This window comes from Mya arenaria, chromosome 9 (assembly GCF_026914265.1).
Source record: "Mya arenaria isolate MELC-2E11 chromosome 9, ASM2691426v1".
In the NCBI taxonomy this organism is placed as follows: Eukaryota; Metazoa; Mollusca; class Bivalvia; order Myida; family Myidae; genus Mya; species Mya arenaria.
The window spans coordinates 24,126,425-24,147,850 of NC_069130.1; the positions used below are offsets into that span (position 1 = coordinate 24,126,425).

At 36.3% G+C, this 21,426-nt stretch overlaps 1 protein-coding gene and 1 non-coding gene across 2 annotated transcripts; both read left to right on the forward strand.

Annotated features, from left to right (window-relative positions):
• Positions 1-6,187: 6,187 nt before the first annotated feature.
• On the forward strand, positions 6,188-6,264 carry Trnah-aug (transfer RNA histidin (anticodon AUG)). The gene has a single exon. It is a non-coding gene; the product is annotated as a tRNA-His (tRNA).
• Positions 6,265-7,901: 1,637 nt separating this feature from the next.
• Positions 7,902-10,713, forward strand: LOC128203298 (liver carboxylesterase 1F-like). The gene is made up of 2 exons (XM_052904642.1): positions 7,902-9,591; positions 10,231-10,713. Exons 1-2 carry the CDS (start codon positions 8,042-8,044, stop codon positions 10,511-10,513), a joined length of 1,833 nt encoding a protein of 610 aa, XP_052760602.1. The 5' UTR covers positions 7,902-8,041; the 3' UTR covers positions 10,514-10,713.
• The last annotated feature ends 10,713 nt before the right edge of the window (positions 10,714-21,426 follow it).

Below are 21,426 nucleotides of genomic sequence, written 5' to 3' on the forward strand. Positions count from 1 at the left end.
GGTGGAATCAATGACACTCTTGTTGTCAACATGAGCAATTATTGGTATAGTGTTTCTTTGAAGCTTCATAATGTCCTCTAGCATCTGTCTATAGTAATAGCCACATTCAAGACCTTCTTGCAGACTGAGTGCCTCAGCAGCAATTGTTGACCGAACAACCCTTTTAATCTTGTTTGTACGCCAATCAAGTGGGCAACATGTTCGCTGGTTGTCAGCTAACCACACAACAAAGGCTGCAGTACTTCCAGTCCCGTTGTTGATGTTACACAGAGAAGTATCTGTGAATACCACGATTCTCCAGTCACCGACATTTCTGCTAAGTCTTGGGAATGAAATAATCGATCTTACATCTTTCAATCTGTTGACTGTTTTTACAGCCCTTGACAAATCACCTACAGTTGCTTGTTTTAACTTGGTAATCAAATCTATGAGTTCAAATGCCATGTCCGGTCTAGTTCCCTGTACAGCCCAGTTGATCTGACCAATAATTTGTCTGTAACTAGTTTGTTCTTCAGCTGTAAGAAAATCTTCTTTCTGCTGCACCCGCTTTATATTTAAAGTTTGGCTCTTTTTATTTCCTACATACCTTGATTGGTCAAGAAAAATTTCCCTGGACTGTTGCATGACTTTGAATCCAATATGATTAAGACTTCCTTCCTCTACTTTTCCCACTATAAATCTTTTTCGCAGACTTGTCATAATTCTTTCAAGGCATTCATCTCCAGCATGCAAAAAAATCGTCAACGTGGCAACATATGATTCCGCTCAACTTTCCATTTGTATGCAGAAGGAACATTGCAGGATCCATTTTAGAAATTTTGCATCCGAGTTTCAGTACTTCTTCCTTTACACTCAAATAAAACTGTCTTGCACCATCCTTAAGTCCATACAATCCATGACGTAACTTCCAGATAATTCCATCAGCATTTTCGCAGTCCCTTTGGCGGCTTTATGTAAACATCTCTCTTTATCTCATTGACCTTGTAAAAATGCTGATTTAATGTCGGTGGTCTTAACAATCCAGTTATTAATGGACGCAAGAGCAAGAAATGTTCTCATGGCTCCATTCCATTGAAAATTCTTCTTCGAAGCCCCTAACAACAAGGCGAGCTTTTGTCTGTTAATTCTTTGTAGTTATGACCCACCTAGTTGATAAAGTACTTTGGCCACAATCTTTTACCTCCTCATATGTGCTGAATTGTCTCAATTTCTGTAACTCTGCAATTTTTGCCTCTGAGACATTATCATTAACATTACTGTTTTTCAACACTAGATGCACATCATCAGTCAGATGTCCCCATTCAACTTGATCCAAATTGATACTCTTTTTCTCTTTACTATCATCTTCCATAATGTTGTACCAGTGTTTGTTATTCCCTGTGGCCTTTCCTGCCCTCCCAAGAACCTTTGCATGGATTTATACATCAGTGTCTGGTTCTTTATACTGAATATTATCATTGGGTTTCAATATTTTTCTATCCTGTCTGGTATCTTGTGTCTGTCTTTCTCTGCTAACACTATTGGTGTCTCCTCTAACCTTGTTTATATGTCATCATTCAATTGTTCGGATGGTAATTCTTCAGAAATCATTCGTTGATCACTTGTGATCTTCATTTCTGGCTGAGCATTGTTTCGTCCTGCATCTAAACTTTGATTCTCACTGACATCATTTTCTCCTCCACTGTCCAAAAAAATGTTCACCTTTTGTAGTCTATTGGGAGATACACGTACAAACACTGCTCCATGTCGCACAAACACCACTTTCACATCTTGGAAAACTACTTTTCATGGTCAAAGCCAACGTTCTCGACCCTCTCTCTGGTAAAATACACGGTCTCCATGTTCAAACAACTGTTCCGAAGCTCTTACCTTATTTCTGAGTGCTCTTCTTACTCTTTCATCAGCATCAGACTGTATAAAAGCCCTCGGAGTTGCATGCAATACATTCAAATGCTTTGCAAACTCTTCACTTCTTGTGGATCCTTGTAATGCTAGCAAATTCTCACTCATGTCACTCATGATGTTTGGAATTTTGGGGTTCTGGCCAAAGACAAGTTGATGGCTGCTGTAACCGTTCCACATTTGCAAAGAGTTCCTCACCATGTTTGCCTATGATAGGAGTGTCTGCAAATTTACCTTTGTGTTATCTGCATGAAGCTTGGTCAACATCATATCAGTAATTGCATGCACTCTTTCACACAAACCATTTTGAAACGGACTATCAGCTGACGTGGTACATAACTGAATGTTCATTATGGATGTAATTTCCCTTAAGTCGTCCGAGTTGAATTCCCCCCCCCCCCCAATGTCTGTCATCAAAGATCCCATCACTCCAAATTTCCCAACCCATTCCTTCATAAATGCGTCTATGCTATTACACGGCTTCTTTCTGTCTACAAAAATAGACAAAGTATATCTTGACCACATGTCTATGATGTGTAAAATCCACCGCCCATTCCATTGTTTTAGGTCCATTGCAACCTTTTCGTTGAACTTGGAGGCCATTGGCATACCTTCTACTGGCCTTGAAGGAGTCTTGGCATATACTTTGCAAAGTTTACATCTGTTTTCAATTTGGTCAAGATCTTCTTCCTAATCGTTTTTCCATATCCCAGCATCCTTCAAAAGTGCTGTCAACCTTTTCTTTGGAGGATGTGCAAATTGTCGATGCAGTTTCAGAAGAGTTTTGTGTCTCTCCTGTGTGTTCGAATTCTTGAGCTTGACTGCAAACACTTTCTTTTCTACCAGGACTTCCACTGTTTTATCTATCGGAATGCGGTAATAACCTGATGTTGTTAAGTTCAGCGCTACCTCCTGTCCCAAGATCCATTTTTATGGCTGCTGTCTTCATTGCAGTGCGGGAGAGTAGTAGAGGAATGTCTGACTCTACGACAGTTTTTATGGTGACCGCCTTTCCAGCAATTACAGCAGGTATTCTAAACTCACCTTTTGATTTTAGGCAGGTCCCCCCTCCGAATTTAAACATTCTCTGACCTTCTAATTGCAACACTTTCTCTATGTCTGTCTTGTCCAAAGATGCTATATAGTTGTCCATCCAACTGCTTCCACATACCGTACTGCTACAAGCACTATATAGGACTGCACAGTTTCGAGCACCAATCCCCAGGCGTCTGACCTCGTTTTTATCATACCCTGTAAATAGAACAGCGTGTTCTTCTTCAACCGCATGAACTCTCTTCATATTTTCCCAACTATCTGGGCATGCAGGCAATAAATGTCCAAAAGACCCACATGATTTGCATGTCAATGGTCTACCATCTGGTCCTGTGGGATTCATGCTCTTTATCAATCCCTTCTTTCTATTTTCCGTGGCAAACTCTCCCCTATGGTTCTCTCTCCCATTGGATTTTCCGAGTTTTCCTCGCTGCCAAATGCTTTCTCTCTCACTACTGTAATTAGCCTAATAGCATTTATAGCCACTCCGAGTTTTTGAATACCCGGCTGCAAGCAGAGCCTCTTCGTTGGCTGCCAGAAATGCTGGTTCTAGCTTGATACTTGCGTGGCTGTTTAATGATTCATTTTCATTGCCCTTGAATTTCTTAAGAGACTTCTTGGCTTCCTCATAAAGTGTCTTGTTATTGTCATAGTTCATACCAGTTAGTACTAGAAACTTCTCCTCCATTGAAATGTTAGCCTTCCTTAGTAGCTTGAAAGCCAGTATCTCAGTAGGCAGTGTCATATTCTTCTTTTCTATCTTTCGATACTTAGAGTCAAACATAGCCACAAATTCATTGATAGATTGTCCTTCTAACCTTTTTAAGTCTTCAAAGTTCTCAAATTTCTCCAGACTGTCAGTTAGGTCATCCTTAACAAGATGCTGATCCAGGAAATTAATTCGAACATTTAAACCGTCATACCCTTTTAATTCATCCAATATAAGTTGGTCAAAAACTTTTTCCCGAATTTGTGATTCATCATTTTCAGGAAGTGTTAATGCCACAACAATGCCTTGTTTTTCTTTGCTTAAATCTGTGATTTCTTTCCATGCCTAAAGCTCTAGCTTAAATCTTTCATAGTTCTTTCCTTTTCCAAATACTGGGGGATTTATCCTAGTTGTCATGCTGAATTCCCTACTTGGAAGCTTAATTTTCTGCTGAATTTCCAAAATCACACCACACTACATTGATATCCTCGGAGGATTCTTTAATACGCCTCGGCTACCATTGTTAATCTTAATCCAGATATTATATACCAACAACACTTTATTCAGACTTCACAATAATATATTTCACACTGATGTAGCTTAGCAAGTTCATGACGTCATGACGTCACAATGACGTCACCTAATGTTGTTTCTTATGGAAGAGTATTCTAACTTAGGCTTTAAAAACTCATCTATTTAAATTGGCGTATCAGTGAAATGATGTGAACTTTTTAACCTTTTAATTCGCGTGTGCAGCGCTTGTATAATGCGCTATACAAATATTTACATTCATTCATTCATTCATTCAACTTAAAATAGAGTTGTAGAACATGAAATTAACAGCGACTTCACTTCCGGCCCAGCCGACCAGTTCAACATGGAGTACTTGGCTGCATTTGGTAATGTCATCGTCGTTACATTCAATTATCGTGTTAGTATATTTGGCTTTTTCAGTACTATGGATGAAAATGCAATAGGGAATTATGGTTTGTGAGATCAAAGACTTGTGTTCCAATGGGTCAAGAAATACATCAATTCATTTAGTGGAGATCCCAACAGAATAACAATCTTTGGTCATTCCGCAGGTGCTGTCAGTTGTTCTTTACACGCCATGGCAGAGATGAATCGCAATTTGTTTCACAGAGCGGTAGTGAAATGTCCGCATTATACAATATGTCTGTTGATCCCCGACTTAACGCCATATATCGCAGAAAACGTGGAATGCAAAATCAGCAAAGAAGATTACAAAAACAAAGGCAAACTTGCAGACATGGTAGAATGTGTAAGGAATGTGGACGTGCAAAAATTAAAGGACATAAAGAACTTAACAGGGGAAAAAGACAAAGTCGAGGGATTACCAGTATTTTTGCCAGTTGTCGACGGGGACTTAATAAAGGTTGATCCGGGAGATGAGGAAAAGATACAAACTCAAAATAACGAAGGTCTTCAATTTTTTGGATCACTGGATTTTCTTAACGTAATCACGAAGTGGGATGGTGTTTCATTTATGCATAATATACAGAATGACATTAATGATTTCAACAAATCTCAATCACTTTCGGAAACCTTTGAAAACTGGCTAAATCCATCATTGTTTGAATCTATTTTCAAACGAAAATATTTGAAAGAAATTCAACAGTTGGTTTGCAACAGGTATACGAATTGGGATGACCCGTTAAGTCCAGAAAGGGTTCTGGAACAAGTACTTCAATTTCTCGGCGATGTCGCATACAATGTTCCCGCAGTTTTCGTGCTGCCCATGAACACTTCAAACACGAGTATGATACCGGATCCGGAATCCTTTATCATTTTGTAGCTGAACCACCCGTTCATGTCATGGAAACTCCCTCCTGGATAGAAGGTGCACTCATGCAGACGACCTATTGTTTTTAGTAGAAATGGACAACTTTGACAACTACACAGACTGGCAGCGACAACTGTCTGTCTCCATAATGACATAATGACATATTGGGCGAACTTTGCGAAAACCGGGTAAGAATTGTAATGTTTATTTCAAATATGGTACTAGCAGACGTCCTTAACCAGGGCGTTTAAATGCCAATGCAAGGTCCGATTAATGCGTTTGTATTCACTCATCTTGGAGCACTAAGAATGATAAATGATTTGACAACAATACAATTTGCCCATATGTGTTTATATACATGCTATATTGTACGTTATAATGTTCAACATAATTATTCCCCATAAATCGTATACACAATTTGTGCACCTTTAACATTTATTCTATTTATTAGATTTACATGATCTTTAAAATCACGTTCTATCATGTTAGGCAATGAGCCACGATTTTTTTCAAAATCATTTTAGGCACTCTACTTTTAAAATCTGGTAATGCCTATGGTGATAAGATCTTTGTAAAAGCTGTATGTAACGTGTGAATGACTACGGTTTATAATTTGCATTATTTATGAAGATATTTTGTAAATGTGACAGTTTTTTTACGTCACGAAAATGATGAAGAATGAAGATATAAAGCATGGCAATAGTAATTAAGCAAAGAAGGGTCCGCCCGGTTAGCTCAATCGGTAGAGCGTTGGACTATGAATCGGACAATCCGGGTTCGATTCCCGGGCGGACCAAGTCACTTCTGTTGTGCTTGGTTATAAAATCCTTTCTACGATCATTCGCACTGTACCACTGCCCCTGGCATGTACAGAAGTTGTCAGTTCCTTGCAGAGGTGAAGGCACTTAGTACTGATTAACCGCCTGATAGTCTGCCCAGGATAGATGTGCGGTGGTTGAACTGTCACTCTGGGACCCTTCAATGTGCTCACGCCGGGACCCAGAGTATAAACTACTAACACCACCCATTAAGCAAAGAATGGTATTAATAAAAAACAACAATACGAAATTAGTGAAACAATGAAAATATAAAAACACAAGTTGTTTTCAGAAGAAGGGCGTATTCTTACTTTCTTAATTTACGTTGAACCAATAACTAATAAGTTCATTCTATTTTTTAAAGGTCACCGAATCATGTAAACAGCATTTCAAAATGGGTTCCGTATAATGACAGTCAGGAAACATATCTCGAATTCAGCCAGGATATGGGTCCACATTCTCTCAAGAAACAGCTCTATTATGGTGAAACCAACTTCTGGCTAAAGGTTTTCCCTTATCTTGTCAAGGCATTCGACAATATGGAAACTGCGGGAAATCAGTCGGGAACAACAAGGGCTAAATGGATATAATGCTGTTAAGCATTGTCAGTCTGTATTTTATACATTACTTTCTAATGTGTTTGTTACAATTGGAAGATTTTCAAAAATATATATCCCACAACTTTGACAGAAAGGTAATATGATTCAAAACAAAATATGCAAATTTAGATGATTTTATGCGTTGTATACTATGACAAACAGGATTAAACGTGATAAACTGTCATTGATATTTTCCTATGTGTATATATTACACTGTTTTTATACTTGTCTATTTAAATCCTGATATGAATTATCCCGTGTTCTTTTTTTTTCCTTTCATTTTTCTATTGAAACTGTATTCATCGCTACGAATGTATATATATTACAGCCTTGAAAACAGCAGTTTTCTCACTTTGTTCTTTGGTCAGGTAAACTATACATATCTTTTTGTCCTATTTATATTGTGCAGTATTTAAGTAAACTTCTTATTCTTACTACTTACTACTACTACTACTACTACTACGACTACTACGACTACAACTACTACTACTACTACTACTACTACTACGACTACAACAACTACTACTACTACTACTACTACTACTACTACTACTACTACTACTACTACTACTACTACGACTACGACTACTACGACTACTACTACTACTACGACGACTACTACTACTACTACTACTACTACTACTACTACTACTACTACTACTACTACTACTACTACTACTACTACTACTACTACTACTACTACTACTACTACTACTACTACTACTACTACGACTACTACTACGACTACTACTACTACTACTACTACTACTACTACTACTACTACTACTACTACTACTACTACTACTACTACTACTACTACTACTACTACTACGACTACTACGACTACTACGACTACTACGGCTACTACTACTACTACTACTACTACTACTATTACTACTACTACTACTACTACTACTACTACTACTACTTCCACTTTTACTTGTAATAATACGACTACTGTTATTACAACTAATTTAACAAATACTGCCAAAACATTTGTATAAATACGAACTGTTCTTTCCGCTTGACTTATAAAGTTTGTAGCACCCGTAAATGCTAATCAACTGAATGTTAATTCAAGGTTGACTGAAACGTTTATAGAAATAATCAGTTGTTTAACACTGCATTATTATTATTTGATAATGCGTTTGCGAGTATGATTTACGTCGGAATAATTTTAATTGTGATTGGGCAGTTTGATTTCAATGATGCAGGATACGATGCATTTATACAAAGTGATTTAGGTGGCATTCGTGGTGCGCACAAGAATGTGAGCGTCAATGGAACGATAAAAACCGTGCATCTGTTTCTTGGAGTCCCTTATGCAAAGCCTCCGGTTGGCCGGCTGCGCTTTCAGAGGCCGGAACCATTTTTAAATTTCACGACTGATTTTACCAAGTACAATGGAAACTACTTCCGGAGCGCATGCGTCCAATCCGTGGTCAGAAAACATGTTTTCACAAACCAGTCAGAAGATTGTCTATACTTGAATATATACAAACCTGCAAAGGCAAGTAATCTCGCGGTAATGATTTGGATTCATGGCGGCGGCTTTACTTCCGGTTCAGGTGACCAGCTCAACATGGAGTACTTGGCTGCATTCGGTAATGTCATTGTCATAACATTTAATTATCGTCTTGGTGTATTTGGCTTTTTTAGTACTATGGATGAAAATGCCATGGGAAATTATGGTTTGTGGGATCAAAGACTTGTGTTTCAATGGGTTAAGAAATACATCCATTCCTTCGGTGGAGATCCAAACAGAATAACAATCTTTGGTCAGTCCGAAGGTGCTGTCAGCTGTTCTTTACACGCCATGGCAGAAATGAATCGCAATTTATTTCAGAGAGTGATTACACAGAGCGGTAGTGCAATGTCCGTGTTAAACAATATATCTGTTGATGCCCGACTTAACGCCATACATGTTGCAGAAGAAGTCGGATGCCAAATCACAAACGAAGATTACAACAACAAAGGCAAACTTGCAGACATGGTACAATGTGTAAGGAATATGGACGTACAAACAATAAAGGACGTAATGATAACAACAAGAAACAAAGACCAAGTTGAGGGTTTACCTGTATTCTTGCCAGTTGTCGACGGCGACTTAATAAAGGTTGATCCGAGAGACCAGAAAAAGTTAGAAACTGAAAATAACGAAGGTCTTCAATTTTTTGGATCACTGGATTTTCTTAACGGAATCACGAGTTGGGAGGGTGTTTCATTTATGCATATAATACAAAATGACATTAATGATTTATTTAAACCTCAACCACGTTCGGAAACCATTGAAAACTGGCTTAATCCATCATTGATTGAATATATTTTCAAACGAAAGTTTCCAAAAGAAATTCAACAGGTGGTTTGGAACAGGTATACGAATTGGGATGACCCGTTAAGTCCAGAAACAGTTCGGAAACAACTATTCCAATTCCTCGGCGATGTCGCACACAATGTTCCCGCAGTTCGTGCTGCCCGTGAACACTTCAAACATGAGTATGATACCGGATCCGGGAACTACCTTTATCACTTTGTAGCTGAGCCACCTGTTCATGTCATGGAAACTCCCCTCTGGATACAGGGTGCTACTCATGCAGACGACCTATTGTTTCTGGTAGAAATGGACAACTTTGACAACTACTCAGACTGGCAGCGACAACTGTCGGTATCAATGATGACATATTGGGCTAACTTTGCGAAAACCGGGTACGTATTGTAATAGTTATATTAATATGGTTGAAGTAGACATTCTTTTTCAGAGCGTTTAAATTCCGATGCAAAGTCCGATTAATGCGTTTGTTTTCATTCTTTTCTTTTTTAAATTTTTATTTGTATAAACAAGTTTGTCAAACGAGACTTTTAATGTAAAGTTTAACTCAATCTTTAAAACACAACATGTTCGGCAATGAGCCACAATATTTTCAATATCATTTTAGACCCCCTCCCTTTAATACCTAGTAATGCCGTTGTTGATAACATCTATGTAATGCTGTATAAAACGTGTGAATTGTCTACGATGTATAGTTTGCATTATGTATATACATAGTTTGTTAATCAATCAAAGAAATGTATTCATATAAAAACGAAATGAAAGAAACTATGAAAAAATAATAATTCAAGTTGTTTTCAGAAGAAAAGACGTATTCTTACTTTTTAATTTTGATACATGCTTTTATTTCAAAAGCCTTTGATATGAAGATGATAGTTTTTGTATGGTTTTTTTATAACTTCTATTCGAAATTTATATTTCCTTTTCAAACACTTTTGACCTTATTGTGGGTTTCCAATAATATCAAGATAAAAAAGTTAAACAAATAACTAATGAGTTTCTTCTGTATTTTAAAGGTCACCGAATCAAGTCGACAGCATTCCAAAATGGGTTCCGTATAATGACAGTCAGGAAATTTATCTCGAATTCAGCCAGGATATGGGTCAGCATTCCCTCAAGAAACACCTCTATTCCGGTGAAACCTACTTCTGGCTAAAGGTGTTCCCTGATCTTATCAAGGCATTCGACAATATGGAAATTGCGGAAAATCAGTCGGGTACATCTGCCGCAATGCGCAAGAGCAACATTGATATATTGCTGTTAATCAATGCCATTATCTTTGTATACATATATGTCTAATTTGATTGGAAAAATGTCCTCGTGAGCAATCTATTTTATGACTATATGTTAAGGTGAATTCATGTACAAATCATATATTAAAGCCGTCATGAATGGTAGCACAAGTCATTGTAATAGAATCATGGCCTTTTTACTGCTGCTTATTAGATTAAAGCGTATATTCAGTGTTCAAGAAACATTAAAGCTTATGATTAACCGCAGCAATTGCATCAATCTTACTTTTTTATTTCATTTGCTTTAAGAAAACATTTGCAATAAATTAGTTGATAATAATTTGTTTACTCTTTTCTTTGAACAACCCGCCAGTTTAATGGATGACTATGATTGAAGTGAGATTACTACTGCCACGTCTTGACGCTAATTGTGTAAGCAAATAAAAATACTATTGTTGTTTTGGTTAATATCCTTCTCAAAAAATGTGTTCCTCAAAATAATTGTTCTTAGCAAAACAATTGTTAGGGTCGGAGGTTGATTTTAAGGTAAGTATATCTACCTGAATCCCATATATGTATTTACTTTAAAATATATTCAAATAATTGTCATAATTTAGAGTATCAAAGCCCTATCTCAACATTTTAAACTGTAATTATGAAATGTATTGAATTTACCAATGTTTTAACCTGGTGTCGAGAAATATCAACAGGTATTTTCATTGTTTTATCTTTCTGTCCGAGATTCTTTGATTGCCAGACAACTCATAAGGCTCAAAAGACAGGATATAAACTGTTGAAATCGATAAAGCTGCACTATCACAGATTGATTGGTTTAACTTTTCTATTGTTTCTTTTATTGATTAAAAATCCAAATGAACATTCACTTGAAGAAAATTAAGCTCCTATTTCAACAGCAATATTTTGCTGTTGAGCAATGTCATTGTGTTTTTATACATACATATATATCTAATATGTTTGTAAAATATTGCTTCGTTTCATATGTTTTCAACAGAATATCACACAACTTAAACGCATACGTAATCTGAACAGAAAATAAGTTTGATGACTTAATATCTAGATGACTACATGTACAGAGCATATATTAAATTAGTCATATGAGGATGACTAGTAGCATAAATCATTGACAGATTCCTTCTATTTAGTCCTTTCAAATTGATGCATGCATTTATTATACTGAAATCAACTTAGCATGCATTTGTTAATTAAAGGGTACATTACTTCGGCCCCTTTCTGTCTATACAGCGTTTATTTTTGTATTGCAGTAATGAATACATATTTCTTATATTATTATATGATTGTTTTTTTTATTACGGTGGCATTAAAGGTGGCATGTAAGATAAAGTTTTGAATGCACACTAATTTCAACTAAAATGATATATTTAGCCAATATTTAAACATACAAAGTAAAAAATCAGGATTAGATTTATCAATATTTTGAAAAATAAAACAACAAAAAACTCCTTTATGATAACATATTATAAATGCTAATGATCAAGCCTTTTTTACACCCCCCCCCCAATACTTTAACATTAACAACACAAACAAATAAACAAATAATCCTATTCTCTCTAGACATGTAGACATTTGGGTTACTAGACAGTTTAAGAGAGCTTCAATATTTATCAATAATTACCCGTCCCGTCCCGCCTTGTCTTGGAATTTATTTAATAGATTCAAGGATTATAAGGACAGATAAGCTCATGGGAAAGGCGGCCTTCATATAGCTTGAAACTCACCTTTTCATTATGATCTGCTGCCATGAAACTGATGTTTTAGCAGAAACAAATGACAACATGACACAGTTGCATGCACATTTAAATATTTAAGACGGCGTTATGATTTATAATTTCAGACAATACCGACCAATGGTAATTGATCTAATAACTTGTTTTGATAATCTCAATCTTTGATAACAGTTGGCACATAATCTTTGAGGTCTCGGAATATTTAAGGATTATTCTTTTTTGATGGCTTTCATGCAACCTGAACGCTCGTATGGAATTGTGCAAATCCATGAATCGCACAAGCTGTAAACGCGCAGTTTACTGTACATGTGCGTTGCTGCATTGATAAATAAAGTATATCATAGAAAGATCTGAACGCGCGGTGCCTCACCAGCGTTCACAAAGAACGTTGCTTTTTTGCGAAACTACGCCTGCAAAGATAGTTCGACCGGTTCATGCAAAATAAACGCAACTTTAATCGTACAGAAAATAAAGTGTAAATGCACATTTTTCATGTACCGACCACGTTCAGTATGTCAATCGTGTGATGTCATCCTAAATTTAGAAAACAATTCAAAACTTTAAGTATTCTAAAATGTCAAGATGACTTTCTTTAAAAAAAAGACTATACACTTTAAGGTGTCCAGAGTTATAAATTGATGAATATCATCTCTGTGGATAATAATCCAGTATATGCTGATTTAAAACACTAAGAAAAATATTAGCATATGAAACAGAATCAACTAGCAATAGTTTTAAATAATATAGAGATCTGGTTTCAAGTAGCTAATCTGATCCAGTACTTAAAATTTAAGATGTTTCTGTGATATGACATTAGTATTCGACCAAGTTTACAATCAAAAGCATAACATCAACGTAATGGTTAATTACATCAATTGAACAATAATTGGTAGTTATAAATAAAACATTGGCAAACATTGGTTCACTGAGTTTTGTTTACTATTTTGTTTTAACGATTCGTAGAAGATATTAATAAAACAGGTTTATGCTTGACTGAAAACCTTTCGCGGGCCCTTAAATGTCAACAAAATAAATAAAAAGGAATCTGATCTCACGTTGATATAAGTTATAATTATCTCGGCATCATATTACGTATGTGAAGATGATAGGCGTCGAATTAATTTCGGTTGAGATAAGCCAGTTTGTATTTACCGATGCAGGATACAGTGCGTTTGAACAAAGTGATTTAGGTGGGATTACTGGTGCACGCAGGAATGTTATCGCCAATGGAACGACAAAAACCGTGCATGTGTGTCTGGGGGTCTCTTATGCAAAGCCTCGGGTTTGCGATCTGCGCTTCAAAAAGTCGGAACCATTTTTCAATTTCTACCAAGTATAACGGAAACTAATTCCGGAGTGCGTGTGTCCATTTTTTTCCGTGGTCAGTATACCTGTTTTCACCATCGAATCAGAAGATTGTCTATACTTGAATATCTACAAACCTAAAAATAGAAGTGGTCTCGCGGTTATGATTCACGGCGGTGGCTTAACTTCTGGTTCAGCCGACAAGTTCAACATAAAAATATTAGCTTCTGCATTTGGTAATGCCGTCGTCGTTACATTCAATTATCGTGTTGGTATATTTGGCTTCCTAAGTAATATGGATGAACATGCTATGGGGAATAATGGTTTGTGGGATCGAAGATAAGTGTTTCAATGGGTCAAGAAATTCACCCATCCCTTCGGTGGAGATCTTACAGAATAACAGTCTTTGGTCAGTACGCAGGTGCTGTCGGCTGTTCTTTACATGCAGAGATTAATCGAAATTTGTTTCAGAGAGCGATCACAAATAGCGGTAGTGCAATATCCGTGTTAAACAATATGTCTGTTGTTGCCCGACGCAACGCCATAAATATCGCAGAAGACGTCAGAAGCGAAATCAGAAAAGAAGATTGTAACAACAAAGGCAAATTAGCAGACATTGTAAAATGTGTAAGAAACATGGACGTACAAAAATAGAGGACACAATGAAATTAACAGGGAATAAAGACAAAGACGAGGGTTTACTAGTATTCTGGCCAGTTGTCGACGGGGACTTAATAAAAGTTAATCCGAGAGATGAGAAAAAGTTCGGAACTGAAAATAACGAAGGTCTACAATTCTTTGGATCACTGGATTTTCCCTGTAACCTTCTACATATATAGTTTGTATTACTTATTTACATAGTTTGTTTATGCGAAAGACTTCTTGTAAACAACTCAGAACGCAGTGTTTTGTTACATCCAGATTGTTTTACCTTCAGTTTGCATAAAAATACAAAAACGATGACGAATGAAATACATAAAGCATGGCAACTGTAACCAAGCAATGAAATGTATTGATATTGCAACTGAAAGAGTGAAACTATGAAAATATCAAAATACATGTTGTGTTCGAAGAAGGACGTATTCTTACTTTTTTAATGTTGAGTTTTATATATCAAAAGCCTCTGACTATGTAGACCATGATATTTTTGTACGTTTTTTTATTTCTATTCGAAATTAATATTTCCTTTTAAATACATTTGACCTCAGTGTGGTTTTTCAATGATATAAATATGAAAATGTTTAACAAATAACTTTTTTTTTTCTGTATTTAAAAGGTCGCCGAATCAAGTCGTAGGCAATCCAAAATGGGCTCCGTGTAATGACAGTCAGGAAATATATCTCGAATTCAGCCAGGATATGGGTCCAGATTCCCTAAAGAAACACCTCTATTCCGGTGAAACCAACTTCTGGCTAAAGGTGTTCCCTGATCTAATTAAAGCATTCGACAATATGGAAATTGCGGGAAATCGCTCACGTACATCTGCCTCAATTCAAAAGGGCAACATGGATATATTGTTGTTAATCAATGCCATTATCTTTGTATACATATATATCTAATGTGTTTGGATAGAATAGTTCTCGTTCGATATGTTTGCAACAGTATATCACACCACTTAATCACATAGGTAATTTGAACGGAAATTGTTTTTGACTAAATATTTAGATGATTAATTGTACTGCTCGAGTACCTTAATCGGAACATACTTGTCCCTCAACTGCAAAATTTTCCATTAGCTTACCAGTATTCAAGACCAATTGGTTTATATGTGGTATTTTCCAAGATACTACTAATCTTCATGGAAAGTACTTTATTAATCGCACATTCAAGGACTGCCATTATTTTGTTCTCGGAGTACCTAAATATGGAACAGGTTTAATTCGTTATTTATTTTTATTTGTCATTTTAAAATTACTGCTTCACGTTTTGTTTAAGTAAATTGATAATTTATTTTATTTTACTTTTTTGTCTTCGGAGTACATACATATATAACAGGTTTAATTCGTTATTTATTTTAATATATCTTTTTAAAATTATTGCTACATGTTTTGCTTTAGTAAAATAAATAGCTTATTTTATTTCCAGCTTGTTTTTTGTCCTTTTTGTCAGTAAATTTGGCGATTTAAGTAAAACAATACAGACTGTACCAATATGCTGTGATTGTGGCAAGCATGAACGGTATTCCCCCGCGTGGCATGTATTGATATGAAAAACGTTAAATGAAAGCAGCATTTGAATATATTTACCGGAATATCGTGTTCTTTAGAACTTGTATCTAAGGCAAGCGTCTTTATTGATTAAAAACGTAAATAAACCGATCGCGATCGGAAAACGCTTTTATAACTGGTGTTCCATAATTAGGTACTCACCCAGTACCGAGCACCTATGCAACCAGTCATATGAGCGTGATATATAACATACATTATTAAAAGTGAAATCCTATCTAACTCTACAAATTGACGCATGCATTTATAATACTGTGATTAATTTTGCACGCACTGGTGTATGAAATCGCGCATTATTTTGCCACCATTTTTTACCTGTATTGCATAGAGCTATATAATCTACTACTTTGGAGAAAAATTGACCTCCCTTGTTTCCGACGTAATTACTGCCTGGTGGCGTTATATGCCCGTTTCATGTAAATGCGTTCAGTTTTTGGGAACCGATACATTGCAATCGATTTAATTGATTGTTATTCTTTGCAAAATATGTTCATCACATGAATTATCAAAATTGTTTCTACTTGTCTTCGAAGAGCGATACAATATAAATTTGATATCGCACGTATATATAAATCATATATATTAATTTGATTTGTTCTCCAAATATTATTTTTATGAAGCTTACGGGTAATGGGGCCCGACATATAGTAGTATTAGAAAAAGCCTGTCAATAGGAATGTCAAATGGGCGGAGATTTATCCCAAAAAGATGGGGTTTTCTCCCACCTCAGATAAGTAGATCCAATAATTTTACCATTCAAAAAATTAGTATCTTGCCCACGGGCGAAGATAAAATGCCCGTATGGAACTTAATAGTCACCACATTGTAATAACCTCCCTTGTTGAAGACTGTCGTCTGTAGCATCATGTAAATCTTGTCTTATTTAGGACGTTTATTAATTATTTCTCGATTCAAATGTCAAAATAAAACAGTTTTCACGCACCTTTCAATAAATAATGATTCACTCGCCTTAGAACTATTTAAAGACCGATTGGACCATTAACATAATCAGAATCACTGCGCGCATATCCATGACAACCACGAATTATCGCATTTCTATACACAAATATTGTCGCTAAGCACAAAAGAGTACTAGAAAAAAATACATGTTTATTTAATTTTGTTTAACTGAGGTGGGAGAAAAAGCATCTACCATAGCCGCTCGTGAAAGATAGGTTCATCCCGATCCTCGCGCAGGGTGTTGTGCAGAAACTCGATAAACCTCGTTTCCGCAAAACACCCTACGCTCGGGTCGGAATGAACCTATCTTACACGCTCGGCCATTGAAGATACTTATAATTCATCAGCCAGTCGACCACGTCTGTATGCATGCTCAATTTCTGGCAAGCATGCCATCGGTTTCCCAACTGTTTCTCCGAGTTCTCCTAAAAATAACATTGATATGTTACTGATTGTATTTTTTCTACAGGAGGTAATAGAATGATATTCATGAGATTAATATGTCCTCAACTGATTGGTCTTATTACTGTGGCATAGAGGTGCCATGTATGCTTAATGCTTGATCTCGTGCTAATTTATCATTTTTTTGGTCGCTTAAGTTATTGGTAGGGAATTATACATCGTATTATTTCATTTTCTAAAAACATTATGCAGAGAAATTTTGAAAATTTAACAGTAACTTTGTTTTATTGAAATTTAATAAAAACGGCAGCGGGTTCATACTAGAACAATAAGTTCAATTAGCTATTTACTTTATTTTGTGCATTTAACTGGAAGCCACACGTACTAGTACAAAAACAAGTGAAGTTTCCAAACCATGACAGAAACATCTACGTAATAGTTAACCACATCATTTGAAACGATCATACTGGTCGTTCAATTTTGATAAATAAAACATTGGCAAAAATGGCTTGATTGAGCTGTGTTTACTGTTTTGTTTTTACGATTCGTAGAAAAAACTCAATTAATTATTTAAAAGATTAATAAAAAATCCGGTTTATTAATTAATTAACATTTCTGGCGCCCGTTAGTTTCAAAACAGTGAATATTTATCAATCAGACATAATGATTGTATCAATTATAACAATCACTGCCGGTTGAATTATATAACGTATGTGGTCCATAGACCATAGCTTCTCCGAGTGATATCTCAACAGTGCGTATACTTATGGTCATCAAACTTTACACGAAGGTTGGGCCTGACCAGTGGATGACCAATATTGATTTAAAGGGTCACATGGTCAAAAGTCAAGTTCACAGTGATCTTGAATGGTAATAGGTTGTCCGAGTGATAACCCGACAATGCCTGAACCCATGGTCCTCAAACTTGGCTTGGAGTTTAGGCCTTACTAGTAGATGGCCGCTATTGATGTTAGGGGTCATCAGGCCATAGGTCAAGGTCACAGTGACCTTGAATGATAAAAGGTTGTCCGATTGATAACTCGACAATGCCAGAACCCATGGCCCTCAAACTTGACATGAAGGTTGGGCCAGTCCAGTAGATGACCCCTTGGATTTCAAGAGTCATCTGATCGAAGGTCATGGTCACGGTTACCTTAAGTGCGAAAATGTTGTTTGAGTGATAGCTCACCAATGCCTGCACACATGGTACTCAAACTTGACTTTGAGGTTGGGCCTGATCTGTAGATGACCCCTTTTGATTTTTGGGGTAATCGGGTCAAAGGTCACGGTCACAGTCACCTTGTAAGCAAAATGATTATCTGTGTGATAACTTGACAATTCCTGCACCCATGGCCCTCAATTTTAACATTTATGTTTAGGTGGAACAATTGATGACCCCTAGGATTTTGAGGTCATACAGTCAAAGGTCAAGGTCATAACTCATATTCATCATTAAAGTTTTGTCATACTTACTTATTCCCTGCTGTTAAGAGGAAACATTTAATATGCAAATATCATTCACCATCTGCATATGAGTAAAGCTGTACCTACTATCCTCAGACGTTTAATGGTCATAGTCTTAAAACTGCCTCAAATGAATCCAATGCAAATGACAAATCAGCTGTAATTTTAGTCCATGCATATTTCATTCAATTGTCCAAATAATCCTGACAACATGACGCTCAGGAGGGGGGGGGGGGGGGCAATAATGTTTGACTAAAATCTCTTGTTTTGGCAAGTTTGCATTTACTGAAGCGGGATACTATGCGTTTGTGACATTCGGTGGCATTACTGTTGCACGCAAGAATGTTAGCTTCAATGAAACGACAAAAACAGTGTAGTTATTTCTATGGATCCATTATGTAAAGCCTCCGGTTGGCGACCTGTACTTCAAGAGGCCGAAACCAATTTTAAAGTTCACGACTGATTAAAGGAAATACAACAGAAATAACTTCCGGAGTGCATTTGTCCAGTTTTCTTCCGTTGTCAGAAAACCTAATTTCACCAAAGAGTCAGAATATTGTCTATACTTGAATATTTACATACCACAAAATGGAAGTAGTCTCGCGGTTATGATTTTGATTCATTCACGGCGGTGGCTTCTCTTCCGGTTCAGCCGACCAGTTCAACATGGAGATATTAGCTGCATTTGGTAATGTCATCGTCGTTACATTCAATTATCGTGTTGGTGTATTTGGCTTCTTAAGTACTATGAATGAAAATGCCATGGGGAATTATGGTTTGTGGAATCAAAGATTAGTGTTTAAATGGGTCAAGAAATACATCCATTCCTTTGGTGGAGATCCCAACAGAATAACAATATTTGGTCAGTCCGCAGGTGCTGTCAGCTGTTCTTTACACACCATGGCAAGGATAAATCGCAATTTGTTTCAGAGAGTAATCACACAGAGCGGTAGTGCAATGTCCGAGTTAAACCATATGACTATTGATGCCAGACTTAACACCGTAAAGGTTGCAGAAGAAGTCGGTTGCCAAATTAGCAAAGACGATTACAACGATAAAGGCAAACTAGCAAACATGGTAAAGTGTGTAAGAAATATGGACGTGCAAAAAATAAAAGACGTAATGATCACAACAGGAAACAAAGACCAAGTCGGGGGATTACAGTTATTCTTGCCAGTTGTCGACAGCGACTTAATAAAGGTTGATCCGAAAGATAAGAAAAACTAAAGAATGGAAGGTCTTCAATTCTTTGGATCACTGGATTTTCTGAGTGGAATCACGAATTGGGAGGGTTTTTCATTGACGCATGTTATACAAAATGACATTAATGATTTATACAAACCTCAACCACTTTCGGAAACCATCGACAATTGGCTTACTCCATTATTGATTAAATCTTTGTTTTCAAACAAAGGTTTCCTAAAGAAATTCAACAGTTGGTTTTGAACAGATATACGAATTGGGATGACCCGTTTAGTCCTGAAATAGTTCGGGAACAAATACTACAATTACTCGGCAATGTCTCATACAATGTTTCCAACATTCGTGCTGCCCTTCTACACTTCAAACACGAGTATGATACCGGATCTGGAAACTACCTTTATCACTTTGTAGCTGAGCCACCCAACCATGCTGTGGAAACTCCCTCATTGATAAATGGTGCCACTCATGCAGATGACTTATTGGGTTTAGTAGAAATCGACAACTTCGATAACTACACAGACTTGCAGCGGTCTGTCGGTCTCCATAATGACGTATTGGGTGAACCTTGCAAAAACCGGGTACGAATTGTAACATTTATATTAAACATGGTACATGTAGTCGTCCTTAACCAGAACGTTTAAATGTCCAGGCAAATTCCGATTAATGTGTTCGTTTACTCTCTGGTTGGTACACTATTATTCGTAACTGATTTGACAAAAAATGAAATCTGCCCATATGTGTATTTTTACGATGTACAGTTTGCATATGTTATTGACATATATAGTTTGCTAATATGAACTACTTTTTGTTATCAACTCAGAACACAGTGTTTGTTACATCCAATTTGTATACAATTACATGACGAAATGGAATTAAAACCATCAAGCATGGCATTTGTAATCAAGCAGAGAAATGTATTTATATAAAAACGAAATGAATGAACCGATGAAAATATAATGAATCAAGTTTTTTTTCAGAAGAAAAGACGTATGCATACTTTTAATGTTGATTTGTTTTATATCAAAAGCCTTTTATATGAAGATGATAGTTTTGTATGTTTATTTTTTTCATTTCTATTCGGAAGTAATATTTCCTTTTTAAACACCTTTGACCTCATTATGGTTTTTCAATAATATTAATATAAAAACCTTGAACGAATAACTAATGAGTTTTTCCCGTAAAAGGTCACCGAATCAATAAGACAACATTCCCAAATGGTTCCGTATAATGACATTCAGGAAATATATCTTGAATATAGCCAGGATATGGGCCCACAAGATGGAAACGGCGGAAAATCAGTCGGGTACATCTGCCTCAATGCGCAAGGCCAAGATAGTTATATTGCTCTTAGGCAATGCCATTATCTTTGTATACAAAAATATCTAAGATGTTTGTAAATCTGTCCCCGTATGATGTGTTAACAACAACATATGCTACAATTTGACAACCTAGGTTATCGGAAGTGAAATCTATTTTATGTCTATATATATTAAGATGACTTTAAGTACAAATCATCCAATAAAGCCGTCAAGAATGGTAGGATAAGTCAATATAATAATGTCATGGTCTTTTTAAGGCAGCTCATTAGTTTAAAGCGTTTATTCAGTATTCAAGACACATGTAAAATCTGCACTTTACGTCATAATTATGTAGGT